Raw genomic sequence first — 17,292 nt, 5'->3', positions numbered from 1 at the left:
GCCTCTTTATATGTGTAGAAAAAATATTTTCTGTGTGGTTATATAAATTAAAAATATTCTTATTATGAGTAATGCATTTACTCTTATTGCACTTATTACACACATACGTGAATATCCAACAGTCCTAATGGTGTGAAATCAAAATACGAGGGCACTTCTCTCCCTCAGCATACTCCTGGTGGCATGCCAAGTCAGATATCCTTTATCTATATAAACACACACACAGAGAAATGTGGATATGTGTTTGATTAGGCAGAGAAAACTTGAGAAAAAAGAATGCATTTTTTCAGATTATAATTATTATTTTAAATAAAAGACAATATTGCCCCCCTCCTTTTTTTTAGCATTTGCCGATGTCTTTTATTGTGATTTACGTTGGGAAGATCCCCTGGAGAAGGCAAAGGTTACCCACTCCATTATTCTGGCCTGGAGAATTCCATTGACTGTATAGTCTATGGGGTTGCGAAGAGTCGAACACGGCTGAGCGACTTTCACATTTCACTTTCATGCTTCTATTTCTTAGGTTCATGGAATTTCAAGCTAAACTTTATCTTTCTTTAAATATGATCCATTGCAGATGGATCTTCAAGGTGAAAACTCAGATCTGGTCTGAAGAACAAGCACTAAGCGCTCAGGACACAACCTAGAGCCCACTGAAGGCCCAAGAAGGGGCCTTTGAAAGTCTGGATGTTTCTTCATGCCCTGAGAGTGGGCACATAATTATTTTCCTCTCCCTGAAGAGAGAGATTGGAAGAAAAGTCATGACCAACCTAGACAGCATATTAAAAAGCAGAGACATTACTTTGCCAACACAGGTCCATCTAGTCAAGGCTATGGTTTTTCCAGTAGTCATGTATGGATGTGAGAGCTGGACCATAAAGAAAGCTGAGCACTAAAGAATTGATGCTTTTGAACTGTGGTGTTGGAGAAGACTCTTGAGAGTCCCTTGGAGAGCAAAGAGATCCAACCAGTCCATCCTAAATGAAATCAGTCCTGAATATTCATTGAAAGGACTGATGGTGAAGCTGAAACTCCAATACTTTGGCCATCTGATGTGAAGAACAGACTCATTTGAAAAGACCCTGGTGCTGGGAATAATTGAAGGTGGGAGGAGAAGGGGACAACAGAAGATGAGATGATTAGATGGCATCACCAACTCAATGGATGTGAGTTTGAGTAAACCCCGGGAGTTGGTGATGGACAGGGAAGCCTCGTGTACTGCAGTCCATGGAGTCGCAAAGAGTTGGACATGACTGAGCGACCGAACTGAACTGAACTGCAGAGTGAGGGGCATGTTTGTAGCTCAAGTTTTGCTTGCCAGTTTGTGAAGCCCACTGACACTAACTAACCATGCAAGAGGCCCTATCCCTCAGGTTCTGGAGAGTCCAAGCAGCTGGCAAGAGTGAAATGAATTCGGGGGCCTGGGAGTTATTGGTTCAAGGTGGCAGGTTTCAGTGAGCACTGTAAACCTTCCCTGGCATCCCGGCCCTCCTGTGAGTCCTGAGCTCCTGGCAGTTTTTGGTTGTTCTAGGACCTGAGTCTCTCTGTCCGTAAATTCCTGCATCCCATGGGGAACTTTTAAGGGCTTCCTTGATGGCTCAGATGGTAAAGAATCCACCTGCAATGCAGGAGACCTGGGTTCAATCCCTGGGTCAGGAAGATCCCCTGGAGAATGGAATGGCTATCCACTCCAGTATTCTTGCCTGGCGAATTCCATGGATGGAGGGGCCTGGCGGGCTACAGTCCATGGGGTTGCAAAGAGTTGGGCACGACTGAGCAACTAACACAAACACATCGGGGGAACTTTTACAATTCTGGCTCCAGCAATATGTCCCTGACCCCCAGTCTCCTTCACTTCCTAAAACACCTGGTGGGGCAGGGAAAAACGCACCTACTAAGACAGTTCTGATGTCACCCTCATCCTCAGGCACTCATGGCCGGGGCTGTGTCTCCAGATAGATTTCTGAGATGGCAGTCCCAGTTCTTGGGGTGAGGCGAGAGCCATCAGAGTCGGTGGAGGGTGACAGGTCTGTGGCTAATCTTTTCCCAATTTTTTTTTTTTTTTTTTTTTTTTGGCATCCTGCCCTTTCTGTTCATCTGTAGCTGGTTCAGGCACACAGTTGCTGAGAAACGTCTTTATCAAGACCCTCTTTTATAAAATGATGACTTTTGTCTTAGTGCTATTGGCAGTTATCGCTCTTTTCTTCTGTATTGAAGGAACATTTCCCCTTATTTTCCTCCTGCTCTGGATGAACTGAGTTTTCTTTCAGACTCTTTGTAAGTTGCAGTTGTTTTTCTGATGGCTCCGGATTCTTGCCTACACACCCCATTATTTCTTTGAATTCTTTAAACAATTTTTCTTTGAATTCTTGAACAAGCTGGCTCAGTTTATTCTATCAGTGACACTCACTTCTGTTACAGGAACTCTGTCTCCAACCCCAGATGTTTTTGCTTTTAACGCTTCTCATCCAGAAAGCTGATTTTATTCTGTGCCCTTGAATTATTATTTTTAATAATAGTGTTGTTTGCCTGTATTCCTCTATTTCCTGAAGAAAGTCTTCAAACACGATTGGAAATTCTTTATTTTAATATCATGAACTTGGGTTTTCACAGAGTCCGGTTACCAATGTTATGCCATCAGTTTCCCAAGATTTGGGATGTTTGGATGCCCTACCTGGGGGCTATTACCAGACTTACTGCAGAAAGCAGGAGAAGCCAAAAGCCGCAAAGTTCTTCTGAGACCCTCAAGGTTAGCTGAAGTATGAAAAAAAAAAAAAAAACAACACAGTGAAACATATGCCATTTTTAACTAAATATAAACTGTAGTTGAACCCTCAGCCACATTTATGAAGATACCCTTAGGAACCTGGCCTGAAGTGTACAGATGATAATATTACTGGTATCTTAAGCCATGCGTATGCCAGGAGTTATGTGAAATATTTTACAGGTGAGTTTTATACTCACAGCAGGTCCAGGAGACATGTTGTCACCACTGTTCTCATTTAAGGAAAGTAAGGCTCTGGGTGTGCACTTCCGTGCCTGCTCAGTCACTCAGTTGTGTCTGACTCTTTGCGACCCCATGAACTGTAGCACTCCAGGCTCCTCTGTCCATGGGATTTTCCAGGCAAGGATACTGGAGTGGGTTGCCATGCCCTCCTCCAGGGGATCTTCCTGATCCAGGGATCGAACCTGCGACTCTTACGCCTCCTGCATTGGCAGGCAGATTCTTTACTACTGTGCCACCTAGGAAGCCCACGGCTCTGGGAGAATTAACTAAAAAGCAAACAAACTAAGATTGCAAGTATTAAATGGAAAAACCAAGATTTGAACTTAAATAGCCTTCGTACAACATTGATCAGATAAAGAAAGGTTGGAAGGTTAAATCAGTATTTATGCAGACAAATCTCAGACTTGAGTGGACATTAGAATCCCTGGAGAACTTGCAGGAATTTCTAACAGGTTCTCAGATGCTGCTGCTGCCCAGGGGACCACACTTTGAGATTCAGTGCCTCATATCCACAGTACATTTCATGGGCTCTCCTTCGATTTCCCAACAATTTGTCTTTCATCCTGGTTCTGACACATTTCTTTTGCTGCCCCATGATGTAGCTGTCAAAGAATGACCAGCAAACTGTGAGGTCTTTGAAGGCATGATGCCTGTTCAAGTTCTTTCTATGTGAGCCTCCTAACAGGTGCAGATAAGTGTTCATTAACACTTATGTGAATGGTGTAGGGTCTTTTTACACATAGTTAATAAACAATGGGCTTCCCAGATGGTGTTAGTGGTAAAGAGCCTGCCTGCCAATGCAGGAGATGTAAGAGATGCAGGTTCGATCCCTGGGTCAGGAAGATCCCCTGGAGAAGGGCATAGCAATTCACTTCAGTATTCTTGCCTGGAGCGTCCCATGGACAGAGGAGCCCAGCAAGCTACAGTGCATAGGGTTGCACAGTCGGACATGACTGAAGTGACTTAGCACACATGCAGTAAACAAATGCTTATATTCAGTTCAGTTCAGTTTAGTTCAGTTTAGTCACTCAGTTGTGTCCGACTCTTTGGGACCCCATGAGCTGCAGCATGCCAGGCCTCCCTGTCCAACACCAACTCCTGGAGCCTACCCAAACTCATGTCCATTGAGTTGGTGATGCCATCCAATCATCTCATCCTCTGTCGTCCCCTTCTCCTCCTGCCCTCAATCTTTCTCAGCATCAGGGTCTTTTCTAATGAGTCAGTTGTTTACATCAGGTGGCCAAAGTATTGGCATTTCAGCTTCAACACCAGACCTTCCAATGAACACCCAGGACTGATCTCCTTTAGGATGGACTGTTGAGTCACCTTGCTGTCCAAGGGACTCTCAAGAGTCTTCTCCAACACCACAGTTCAAAAGCATCAATTCTTCGGCACTCAGCCTTCTTTATAGTCCAACTCTCACACCCATACATGACTACTGGAAAAACCATAGCCTTGATTAGATGGACCTTTGTTGGCAAAGTAATATCTCTGCTTTTTAATATGCTGTCTAGGTTGGTCATAACTTTCCTTCCAAGGAGTAAGCGTCTTTTAATTTCATGGCTGCAATCGCCATCTGCAATGATTTTGGAGCCCCCAAAAATAAAGTTTCTCACTGTTTCCACTGTTTCCCCATCTATTTGCCATGAAGTGATGGGACCAGATGCCATGATCTTAGTTTTCTAAATGTTGAGCTTTAAGCCAACTTTTTCACTCTCCTCTTTCACTTTCATCAAGAGGCTCTTTAGTTCTTCTTCACTTTCTGCCATAAGGGTGGTGTCATCTGCATATCTGAGGTTACTGACATTTCTCCTGGCAATCTTGATTCCAGCTTTTGCTTCATCCAGCCCAGCATTTCTCATGATGTACTCTGCATAGAAGTTAAATAAGCAGGGTGACAATATACAGCCTTGATGTATGCCTTTTCCTATTTGGAACCAGTCTGTTGTTCCATGTCCAGTTCTAACTGTTACTTCTTAACCTGCATACAGGTTTCTCAAGAGGCAGGTCAGGTGGTCTGGTATTCCCATCTCTTTAAGAATTTAAATTCTCTTTAAGAATTTTCCACAGTTTGTTGTGATCTACACAGTCAAAGGCTTTGGTGTAGTCAATGAAACAGAAGTAGATGTTTTTCTGGAACTCTCTTGCTTTTTTGATGATCCAACAGATGTTGGCAGTTTGATCTCTGGTTCCTCTGCCTTTTCTAAATCCAGCTTGAACATCTGGAAGTTCATGGTTCACATATTGTTGAAGCCTGGCTTGGAGAATTTTGAGCATTACTTTACAAGCATGTGAGATGAATGCAATTGTGCAGTAGTTAGAGGATTCTTTGGCATTGCCTTTCTTTGGGATTTGAATGAAAACTGACCTTTTCCAGTCCTGTGGCCATAGCTGACTTTTCCAAATTTGCCGGCATATTGAGTGCAGCACTTTCACAGCATCATCTTTTAGGATTTGAAATAGCTCAACTGGAATTCCATCACCTCCACTTGCTTTGTTCGTAGTGATGCTTCCTAAGGCCCACTTGACTTCACACTCCAGGGTGTCTGGCTCTAGGTGAGTGATCACACCATAGTGATTATCTGGATCATTATGATCTTTTTTGTATGATTCTTCCATGTGTTCTTGCCACTTCTTAATATCTTCTGCTTCTGTTAGGTTCATACCATTTCTATCCTTTATTGTGCGCATCTTTGCATGAAATGTTCCCATGGTATCTCAAATTTTCTTGAGGCGATCTCTAGTCTTTTCCACTCTATTGTTTTCCTCTATTTCTTTGCATTGATTACTGAGAAAGGCTTTTTTAAATCTCTCCTTGCTATTCTTTAGAACTCTTCATTCAAATGGGTACACATTTCCTTTTCTCCTTTGCTTTTTACTTCTCTTCTTTTCTCAGCTATTTGTAAGGCCTCCTCAGACAATCATTTTGCCTTTTTGCATTTCTTTTTCTTGGAAATTGTCTTGATCACTGCCTCCTGTACAATGTCATGAACCGTCGTCCATAGTTCTTCAGACACTCTATCAGATCTAATCCCTTGAATCTATTTGTCGCTTCCACTGTATAATCATCAGGGATTTGATTTAGTTCATACCTGAATGGTCTAGTGGTTTTCCGTACTTTCTTCGGTTTAAGTCTGAATTTTGCAGTAAGGAGTTCATGCAACATGGATGACATTCCCCTTTAGGGGCCATGTTTGAAAATAATAAGCCTGGGCTTACCATCATTCCACATGAAATTGGAAGGAGTCCTCTAATAGGCACTGAAGCTAGAAGTCAGCAGGGTGAGTTATTCATAAATTCTTCTAACCTCTGGAAGTAAAGGTATGGGGACTGAGGAACAGTTACTATTAACTGGACAGAAGAGCCTGGTGGGCTACAGTCCACGGGGTCGCAAGAGTTGTACATGACTTAGTGACTAAACCACCACCATCACAGCTCTCAGAAGCTGTTCTGGTCCAGACCATTCCTCCAAAACCCCCAGGACTGTGTGACTTGTTGGCCTGACTGGGATCACACACACATCCTTGACCAACTCTGAGGCTGGAGTTCAAAGACACCCATCATAGAAGTAGCCTACCTGAGAGGTGTGGCTGGTTTCATGGATCGCTTCACTCACTATTGCATTGTCAGAACAAGGTAGCTGTCTAAAGGATCTGGGAGGGCTGCTTAAGATCCTTTGTCATCTGAGACACCAGATGACCTTAATAACTTTTTGGTCTATCTGCATCATGGCTTGAAGATCCAGTTTTATTAAGCATGGTCTGTTTCTTTTGGTGGAAAATATTTTCAATTTTCCCTCATTTTGTAACTGTCTGAGTAATAAACGAGCATGTTCTTGCTATGTAAAATGTCTATAAATAACATAGAAGGATTCAGAGCTAATACTCCTTCTGAACCATTCCTCCTTCCCACTGCCCTTCCCAGCAGTACCTGCACCGTCTTCGTCTCCTCTCTGTGCCTGAGGTCTCCGAATGTGGACCCAGTGAACCAAGCATCTTCATGTTCATATGCTTATGTGGTCCAGTCTCCTTTAGCAAGTTTCCCTTATCCTCCTCAACCACTTTTTTCCTCTGTCCCCTACCAGCCATATTGAGATCATCTGAGATTTTAGTTTCCCGTCAGTATAAAAGAAAAATTAGAGTTATGCATCAATAATTGGTTAGGCATAAAGTGTACCTGTATATTTTGTTGATTCTTTTCTTATCATTGTTTCTTGCAGCCCACATCCTTCTCTTTTTTGTAGTCCTTGTTTTCCTGAAATAATTCTTTCAGAGAACGTCTGTGGGTGGTTAACTTTCTGAGTCTTTGCTTTGCCCTCCTATTTGAATGCTAGTTTGGGTGGATATAAGATTCTTGGCTTAGTACCCTTCTTCATCCTTTTCATGTTATTTATTTTCATATATTTGGTGCTAAAAGAGAACTTTCCCTCTACTTTTTTCTTTTATTTTCCTGGAATTCCTATGAGACTAATGTGGAAACTTCTGCATCTAAATTTCATGACTTTACACTGTATTTTATGTTTCAGTCTCTTTGTTGGTAGGAGGTTGTCTTCAGTTCTGGGAGGTTTTCTGGGCTCCATTGTCCAGGCTTGCACAATTCTTCAGTTTTGTACATCTCTGGAGCCGATTGATTGAATTTTCTATGTAGTAAAAACCAGGTAGACACATGATGGAAAAAACCAAACTTTCATACCCTGCGGTTACCAAAATTTATACAAAAATGCCTTCAATTCAATTCAGTCACTCAGTCGTGTCTGACTCTTTGTGACCCCATGAACTGCAGCATGCCAGGCCTCCCTGTCCATCACCAACTCCTGGAGTTTACCCAAACTCATGTCCATTGAGTCGGTGATGCCATCCAACCATCTCATCCTCTGTCGTCCCCTTCTCCTCCCGCCCTCAATCTTTCTCAGCATCAGGGTCTTTTCTAATGAGTCAGCTCTTTGCATCAGGTGGCCAGAGTATTGGAATTTCAGCTTCAACATCAGTCTTTCCAGTGAACACCCAGGACTGATCTCCTTTAGGATGGACTGGTTGGATCTCCTTGCAGTTCAAGGGACTCTCCAACACCACAGTTCAAAAGCAACAATTCTTCTGTGCTCAGCTTTCTTTACAGTCCAACTCTCACATCCATACATGACTACTGGAAAAACCATAGCCTTGACTAGATGGATCTTTGTTGACAATGTAATGTCTCTGCTTTTTAATATGCTATTTAGGTTGCTCATAACTTTCCTTCCAAGGAGTAAGTTTCTTTTAATTTCATGGCTGCAATCACCATCTGCAGTGATTTTGGAGCCCAAAAATGCCTTGAAATATACCAAAGAAAAGTATGAGATTTACATAATAAAGACTACACAGTCTTATTAAAGGCAATAAATAATATCTGAATTTGAACAACTCTCATGTTTGTGGATAAGAAACTTAATAATAAATGTAAATTCTTTTCAAGGTAGCATATGAAATTTCTTTCTTTCTTTATTTTTTTCAGTGGGTTTTGTCATACATTGATATGAATCAGCCATAGAGTTACACGTATTCCCCATCCCAATCCCCGCTCCCACCTCCCTCTCCACCCGATTCCTCTGGGTCTTCCCAGTGCACCAGGCCTGAGCACTTGTCTCATGCATCCCACCTGGGCTGGTGACCTGTTTCACCATAGATAATATACATGCTGTTCTTTCAAAACATCCCACCCTCACCTTCTCCCACAGAGTTCAAAAGTCTGTTCTGTACTTCTGTGTCTCTTTTTCTGTTTTGCATATAAGGTTATGGTTACCATCTTTCTAAATTCCATATATATGTGTTAATATGCTGTAATGTTCTTTATCTTTCTGGCTTACTTCACTCTGTATAATGGGCTCCAGTTTCATCCATCTCATTAGGACTGATTCAAATGAATTCTTTTTATCGGCTGAGTAATATTCCATGGTGTATATGTACCACAGCTTCCTTATCCATTCATCTGCTGATGGGCATCTAGGTTGCTTCCATGTCCTGGCTATTATAAACAGTGCTGTGATGAACATTGGGGTGCATGTGTCTGTTTCAGATCTGGTTTCCTCAGTGTGTATGCCCAGAAGCGGGATTGCTGGGTCATATGGCAGTTCTATTTCCAGTTTTTTAAGAAATCTCCACACTGTTCTCCATAGTGGCTGTACTAGTTTGCATTTCCACCAACAGTGTAAGAGGGTTCCCTTTTCTCCACACCCTCTCCAGCATTTATTGCTTGTAGACTTTTGGATAGCAGCCATCCTGACTGGAGTGTAATGGTACCTCATTGTGGTTTTGATTTGCATTTCTCTGATAATGAGTGATGTTGAGCATCTTTTCATGTGTTTGTTAGCCATCTGTATGTCTTCTTTGGAGACATGTCTGTTTAATTCTTTGGCCCATTTTTTGATTGGGTCATTTATTTTTCTGGAATTGAGCTGCAGGAGTTGCTTGTATATTTTTGAGATTAATCCTTTGTCTGTTTCTTCATTTGCTATTATTTTCTCCCAATCTGAGGGCTGTCTTTTCACCTTATTTATAGTTTCCTTTATAGTGCAAAAGGTTTTAAGTTTCATTAGGTCCCATTTGTTTAGTTTTGCTTTTATTTCCAATATTCTGGGAGGTGGGTCATAGAGGATCTTGCTGAGATTCATGTCGGAGAGTGTTTTGCCTATGTTCTCCTCTAGGAGTTTTATAGTTTCTGGTCTTACATTTAGATCTTTAACCCATTTTGAGTTTATTTTTGTGTATGGTGTTAGAAAGTGTTCTAGTTTCATTCTTTTATAAGTGGTTGACCAGTTTTCCAAGCACCACTTGTTAAAGAGGTTGTCTTTTTTCCATTGTATATCCTTGCCTCCTTTGCCAAAGATAAGGTGTCCATAGGTTCGTGGATTTATCTCTGGGCTTTCTATTCTGTTCCATTGATCTATATTTCTGTCTTTGTGCCAGTACCATACTGTCTTGATGACTGTGGCTTTGTAGTAGAGTCTGAAGTCAGGCAGGTTGATTCCTCCAGTTCCATTCTTCTTTCTCAAGATTACTTTGGCTATTCGAGGTTTTTTGTATTTCCATACAAATTGTGAAATTATTTGTTCTAGTTCTGTGAAAAATACCGTTGGTAGCTTGATAGGGATTACACTGAATCTATAGATTGCTTTGGGCAGAATAGCCATTTTGACAATATTGATTCTTCCAATCCATGAGCATGGTATGTTTCTCCATCTGTTTGTGTCCTCTTTGATTTCTTTCATCAGTGTTTTATAGTTTTCTATGTATAGGTCTTTTGTTTCTTTAGGTAGATATACTCCTAAGTATTTTATTCTTTTTGTTGCAATGGTGAATGATATTGTTTCCTTAATTTCTCTTTCTGTTTTTTCATTGTTAGTATATAGGAATGCAAGGGATTTCTGTGTGTTAATTTTATATCCTGCAACTTTACTATATTCATTGATTAGCTCTTAGCTCTAGTAATTTTCTGGAAGAGTCTTTAGGGTTGTCTATGTAGAGGATCATGTCATCTGCAAACAGTGAGAGTTTCACTTCTTTTCTTATCTGGATTCCTTTTACTTCTTTTTCAGCAAATGAAATTTCAGTGGAATTCAAAGTGGTTTTTGAGGTGTGGGAGAACTTCACTAAATGATCTTAAAGTTCTTAAGGAAAAATATGCACCAGAGACTCAGAAATTGACCAATGACATATAAGAGAGTTCAGATAAAGGTCCATACAGAAATAGGACTTTAATATACCACAAAGTTGACACATTAATCCAGCAAGACATGAATGAATGATTAAATCAGTGATATTCATATAAGTTCTTACTTAAGTACTTGTATAAGCCTTACAAATAGCTGAGAAGAGAAGAGAAAGGCTAAGAAGAAAGGGAAAGATATACCCAACTAAATGCAGAGTTCCAGAGAATAGCAAGGAGAGATACGAACACTTTCTTAGGTGAACAATGCAAAGAAATAGAGTAAAAAAATAGAATGAGAAAGACTAGAGATCTCTTCAAGAAATTTGAGATACCAAGGGAACATTTCATGCAAAGATGGGCACAATAAAGGACAGAAATGGCATGGACCTAACAGAAGCAGAAGATATTAAGAAGTGGCAAGAATACACAGAAGAACTGTATGCAAAAGCTCTTAATGACCTGAGTAATCATAATAGTGTGGTCACTAACCTAGAACCAGACATCCTGGAGTGTGAAGTCAAGTGGACCTTAGGAAACTTTACTACAAAAAAAGCTAATGGAGGTGATGGAATTCCTGGGGAGCTATTTTAAATTGTGAAAGATGATGCTGTTAGGATCAAGTGCTACACTCAATATGCCAGCAAATTTGGAAAACTCAGCAATGGCCACAGGACTGGAAAAGGCCAGCTTTCATTCTAATTCCCAAGAAAGGCAGTGCCGAAGAATATTCAAACTACTGCACAATTTCACTCATTTCACATTCTAGCAAGGTAATGCTCAAAATCCTTCAAGCTAGGCTTTTACAGTAAATGAACCAAGAACTTCCAGATGTACAAGCTGGATTTAGAAGAGGCAGAGGAGCTAGAGATCAAATTGTCAACATCTGTTGGGTCATAGAGAAAGCAAACGAATTCCAGAAAAACCTCTACTTCTGCTTCATTGACTATGCTAAAGCCTGTGACTGTGTGAAGTGAGTGAAAGTGGAAGTGGTTCAGTCATGTCTGACTCTTTGAGACCCCATGGACTATAGTCCATGGAATTCTCCAGGCCAGAATACTGGAGTAGTCAGCCTTTCCCTTCTCCAGGGAATCTTCCCAACCCAGGGACTGAACCCAGGTCTCCCGCATTGCAGGCAGATTCTTTACCAGCTGAGCCACCAGGGAAGCCGGAGAATACTGGAGTGAGTGGCCTGTCCCTTCTCCTGTGGATCTTTCCAACCCAGGAATCGAACTGGGGTCTCCTCCTTTGCAGGTAGATTCTTTACCAACTGAGTCATCCTGTGTGGATCACAACAAACTGGAAAATTATTAAAGAGATGGGAATATTAGAGCACCTTACCTGTCCCCTGAGAAACTTGTATGCAGGTCAAGAAGCAGAGTTAGAACTGGACATGGATCAACTGGCTGGTTCAAAATTGGGAAAGATGTACATAAGGCTGTATATTGTCACCCTGCTTATTTAACTTATATGTAGGGTGAAAAGTGAAAGTTAGTCCCTCAGTTGTGTCCCAGTCTTTGCAAACCCATGGACTATAGCCTGCCAGGCTCCTCTGTCCATGGAATTCTCCAGGCAAGAACCCCAGAGTGTGTAGCCATTCCCTTCTCTGGGGGATCTTTCTCACCCAGGGATTGAACCTGGGTCTCCTGCATTGCAGGTGGATTCTTTACCATCTGAGTCACCAGGGAAGCCCTAGAGTCAGTATGTGAAATGCTGGGCTGGATGGCTCACAAGCTGAAATCAAGATTGCTGGGAGAAATATCAACAATCTCAGATATGCAGATTATGCCACTCTAATGGCAAAAAGCAAAGAAGAAATAAAGAGCCTCTTGATGAGGGTGAAAGAGGAGAGTGAAAAAGCTGGCTTGAAACTCAACTTTCTAAAAACTAAGATCATGGCATCTAGTCCCATCACTTCATGGCAAACAGATAGGGGAAAAGTGGAAACAGTGGAAGATTTTATTCTCTTGGGCTCCAAAATCACTGTGGATAGTGGCTGCAGAGATGAAATTAAAAGATGCTTTCTCCTTGGAAGAAAAGCTATGACAAACCTAGACAGCATATTCAAAAGCAGAGACATCACTTTTCTAATCAAGGTCTGTATAGTCAAAACTATTGTTTTTCTGGTAATCATTTATTATGGATGTGACAGTTGAACCATAGAGCAGGCTGATGGCTGAAGAATTGATGCTTTCAAACTGTGGTGCTGGAGAATACTCTTGAGTGCCCTTTGGACAGAAAGGAGATCAAACCCGTCAGTCCCAAAGGAAACAACTGTGGATATTCATTGGGAGGACTGCTGCTAAAGCTGAAGCTCCAATACTTTGGCTACCTGATGCAAAGAGCTGACTCACTGGAAAAGACCTGATGCTGGGAAAGATTGAGGGCAGGAGGAGAAGGGGACAGCAGAGGATGAGATGATTGGATGCCATCACTGACTCAATGGACATACATTTCAGGAAAACTCTCAGAGATAGTGAAAGACAGGGAAGCCTGGCATGCTGTATTCCATGAGGTTGTAAAGATTTGGACATGACTTAGCAACTGAACAACAATAGCTCATATAAGTAGTGGTCTATTTGGAGGCTTGCATTATAATTCATGCCATAGCCTATATAGACATATAAATCCCAAATAGATTAAAAAGGTAAATGAAAACTATTAAATAAAGTGAAAGCATATATAACTAATAAATAAATATTCTTAAAATTTGGAAGAGTATTATGAAAATCTGTGGACACAAGACCTTCTCATGCAAGATAGGGCATTCCAAAGCCACACCAGAAAGGACAGATGTGTAATCACAGTAATGATTACCATATTACTATGGTAACAAGTTCTTTTAGGTAAAATGTAGAAACTGACCATCAAAAGAAAATGATTGAATGGGAGATTAACATCACATTAATCTAGAAGAAAAAGATGAAGAACCTAATAGAAAACTGGACCAAAGATATGAACAGCCAGTTAACAGAAAAAGAAGTGCAAATAGAAGAAAAAAAAAAAGTGCAAATAGCCAATAAACAAATGAGAAAACTACACAATCTGATTAGATGACACGGAGATTCACATGAAAACAACAAAAAAGAAATACTTTTGCCCACGAGAGGCAAAGTTTCAAAAGATTGATGTTGTCCAGTGTTACAAAGGGTAGAGAAGTAAACTTGCTTAGACATTGGTGGGGACAGGACAAATTGCTACAGACCCTTGGGAGGGTAATTCAACTTGTCAGTGTTGGTGGTGATGTTCACGCAGAGCTGCGAATGCTGCAGTATTGGTCATCCTATATAATTCCCTGAAGTCGGACATGGTCTTCATATAACTGTGAGAGCAGTGGAGGTACTGGCAATACCTGTGAAGGTTGTGGTGGTGGTGATAACATAACTCTGAGAAGTTAGTCTACACGTTACTCTGCACATTCATCAAAGAATTCACATAGCTTTGCGTTAGTGTTGGTGGTGGTATTCACAAGAATCTGTGATGTTGGTTGTGGTCATATTCATATAACTCTGCAGAGTTGGTGGCTGTGGTATTCATGTGACTCTGCAAGGATCTAAGTGGTAGTGTTCATCTTACCTCTGCCGTGTTGAGCATGTTATCAATTATTCTGTGGAGTGGGTGCAGATGGTCTTCATTTAATTCTGCTGTGGTGGATATGATATTCACATATCTGCAGTGATGCTGACAGCATTGAAATGATGTTGGATGTTGTTTTTGGTGGTAACACAACCTGTGGTGTTGGTTGTGGTAATCACATAACTCAGTGGTTGTGTGAGCGATAGTCTCACCACTGGCTGTCTATTCTCATAGCTCCCACAGCTCCCATAGCTGTGATGTTGGTCATGGTATCCACACCGCCCTATCATGGTGGTGGTATTTGCATACACATAATGTGCCACGTGACAGGTGCATTCACATGACTTTATGATGTTGCTGATGTTATTTCCATGGCCCTTTGAGGTTGGCCAGGTTGGCATTTCACATATCATCATCGTCGGGGTAGAGGTAGTAGATGATCCGGCCATCCAAGATGGCTGTTTTCTTGCTCTCTGTACATCCCCTGCTTGACCAGTGCCAGCTATACCTACACCCTACTGACATGACTGACCTTCCCACATCCTTGCCCCCAGCCCCAGCCAGTGATCATTCTAAGCTTTGGTTTAGAGCATCTCCACCATGATACCTTATCAAATGGGCCATTGTGGACATGCTCCCCTGCCGGTTTTCCCTGGTAACTGATAGCCAACCTGATGTCAGTTCCCCCTATAACTGGTAACCTCCCTCTACCCCTAGGAGCGAAGACTACTGCCCTGTTCTGCCCGCTGTCTGCTGCATATGGTGGGTTGTTGCTCCAGGACCTTGCTTCAGACATGTGAGATTCCCCCATCCATTAAGCCATCGATGTCTCTGTTGCTGACACCAGCTCTTTCTTGGGTCTTGAAGCGGGGCAAGTGCAGGGCTTGCAGGCCTGTAGGGTTCAGCCCAACAGGAGATATTCAAATAAAAGTGTGGCAGAGGTCTTGTATTCACATGACCCCGCATCACTGGGGAAGGTTGTGTTCATAGACACTGCATTTCATCACAGTATTCATAATCCTAAGATGTTATTTTGTCATGGTGTTGGCAGAAGTATGTGGCATTGATATTGTTATTCACAGATCTTGTGAGGATGGTGATGGTATAATTCAGATAACACCAGGACTTGGGCATGGAATTGACACAGCTCTACAGTGATGGTCATGCTGGCATTAACACGGCACTGTGAGGCAGTGATATTCCCATAACTGAGAGAGCATTCACAGAATTCACATTTTGCTATGGTGGTGTTGATGGTATCATATAATTCTGCAGTGTTATAAAATGGTCTTCAATAGCTCTGTGATGGTGGGCATAGTAACTAGCTGACCTGCAGTGGTCATGTCATATTCACACATCTGCAGGGGTGGGCATGGAGGTTTCCATAACTGCAGTGGTAGTGGTGATGGTCATCACACATCTCAGAGCTATTGACACAACTTTGCCACTTTGGTTGAAGTAATTACTTCACTTTGTAATGTTGCTGGTGATGGTGTTCACATACCTCTGGGATGTGGTTGTTATGTTTACATAACTGTGACAGTGCTGGTCTTGACAATCCTGTAACTCAGCAAAGTGGGTCGTGGTCTCCACATATCTTAGTGACAGTGCTCACCATATAACCCTGCTGTGGTGATGATGGCCTCCACACAAATCTATAATTGCGATAGTGGTAGTCATATAATCATGCACCGTTGTTCATTGTTTTCCTGTGACTTGTGACCTCGTTGTAGTATACGTAACTCTGCAATGTTGGTCATGGTACTCATGTATGTTTGTGGTGATGGATGTGGTATTTGCCTAAGTCTTCGACTTTGATGGTGGTGGTGGTAGTTATATAACCCTGTGATGCTGGTCCTGGTATTCACGCGATTCTGTGATATTGTCCCTTTAATCACATGACTCTGCAAGGTTGGTGGTCATCTTATTCATATGTCTCTGTGACTGTTCATGGTACCCACTTAACTGATGGAGGTGGTGGTATTTAAATAACTCTGACTGTGCAGTGGTTGGAGTAACAGTCACATTTGAGAGAAGTTTAAAGTTTTGCTTGAGGTTATGTAAGAAGATATGACAGAGCCAGGCTCAAATTCAGGTTTTCTGTATAATTTAAATGCAGTCTTTTCTGTACTACACCATGAGGTCCCTTCCTGCTATGTCTAAATTTAAAGTCATTAGTATAAAACATCTGTACTTTCAAACTCCCCCAAGGGCTTTGGAACACGAATATTCTATCTCTTCCATTCTAGTTGTTTGTCTGTAGCTTTAACTGTGGCCATATAGTCACATACACACATACATTCTCATGTATAAAACTGATAAAGTTAGCTACAAATTTAGATGTTAAGTTGAAATTCTGAAAATTTATGTTAAATAATTCAGAAGAGGTCTCTCTGGTAAACCGAAATAAAACACCTTTGGGGGTAATCTATAGTTTATTCAAAACCCAAATGCATTTACTAAATAATGAAGTGTGAGGTTGGCCAAAATGTTGGTATTATAGTGTTTTCATTCTTTCTTTAAATATTATAAACTTCTGGAAATTTAGTAAAGGACTAGAAATGGGATATTGGGATGTTGGGTGGTGGTTACATGATAGGTACATGTTTAAATGGTCATTGAGTTGTACATTTATGATTTCTGCATTTTATGACATACAAGTTATACCTCAACAAAAGTTTCTGAAGATGTATTGCTAAAGAAAGTGAACATGCTAATGGGTTTCATGAAAGTTAAGTATAGTGCCAAATGTAAGCACTCAGGATGTTTTCTGATGGGTGAGAGTTATTACTTCTATAGAAACAGAATGAAGTGTCACCATGAATAAAAAGTTATAATGTGGTTGAAAAAATGTGTATGGCTCCCCAAATGACTTTGTTTTAGTTAGGAATCTTCTGACTCATGACTTACGTTTTCTCTCCTTGCAGTATCTGGGGTGCATTGAAGTTCTTCGCTCAATGAGGTCACTTGACTTTAGTACAAGGACACAAATTACCAGGTAAGCCCTCTTGAAAATGGACTCCTGTGAT

General features: G+C 41.3%; 1 protein-coding gene across 1 annotated transcript in view; it reads left to right on the top strand.

Annotated features, from left to right (window-relative positions):
• Positions 1-17,292, top strand: part of SHC3 (SHC adaptor protein 3) — a 186,494-nt gene that overhangs the window by 35,437 nt on the left and 133,765 nt on the right. Inside the window, exon 2 of the mRNA XM_061163554.1 lies at positions 17,191-17,261. Within this exon, the coding sequence (XP_061019537.1) occupies positions 17,191-17,261 (71 nt within the window). The remainder of the gene's footprint in view (positions 1-17,190; positions 17,262-17,292) is intronic.

Source organism: Dama dama, chromosome 16 (assembly GCF_033118175.1).
Source record: "Dama dama isolate Ldn47 chromosome 16, ASM3311817v1, whole genome shotgun sequence".
NCBI lineage: Eukaryota > Metazoa > Chordata > Mammalia > Artiodactyla > Cervidae > Dama > Dama dama.
This window is presented reverse-complemented; position numbering and strand designations above follow the sequence as displayed.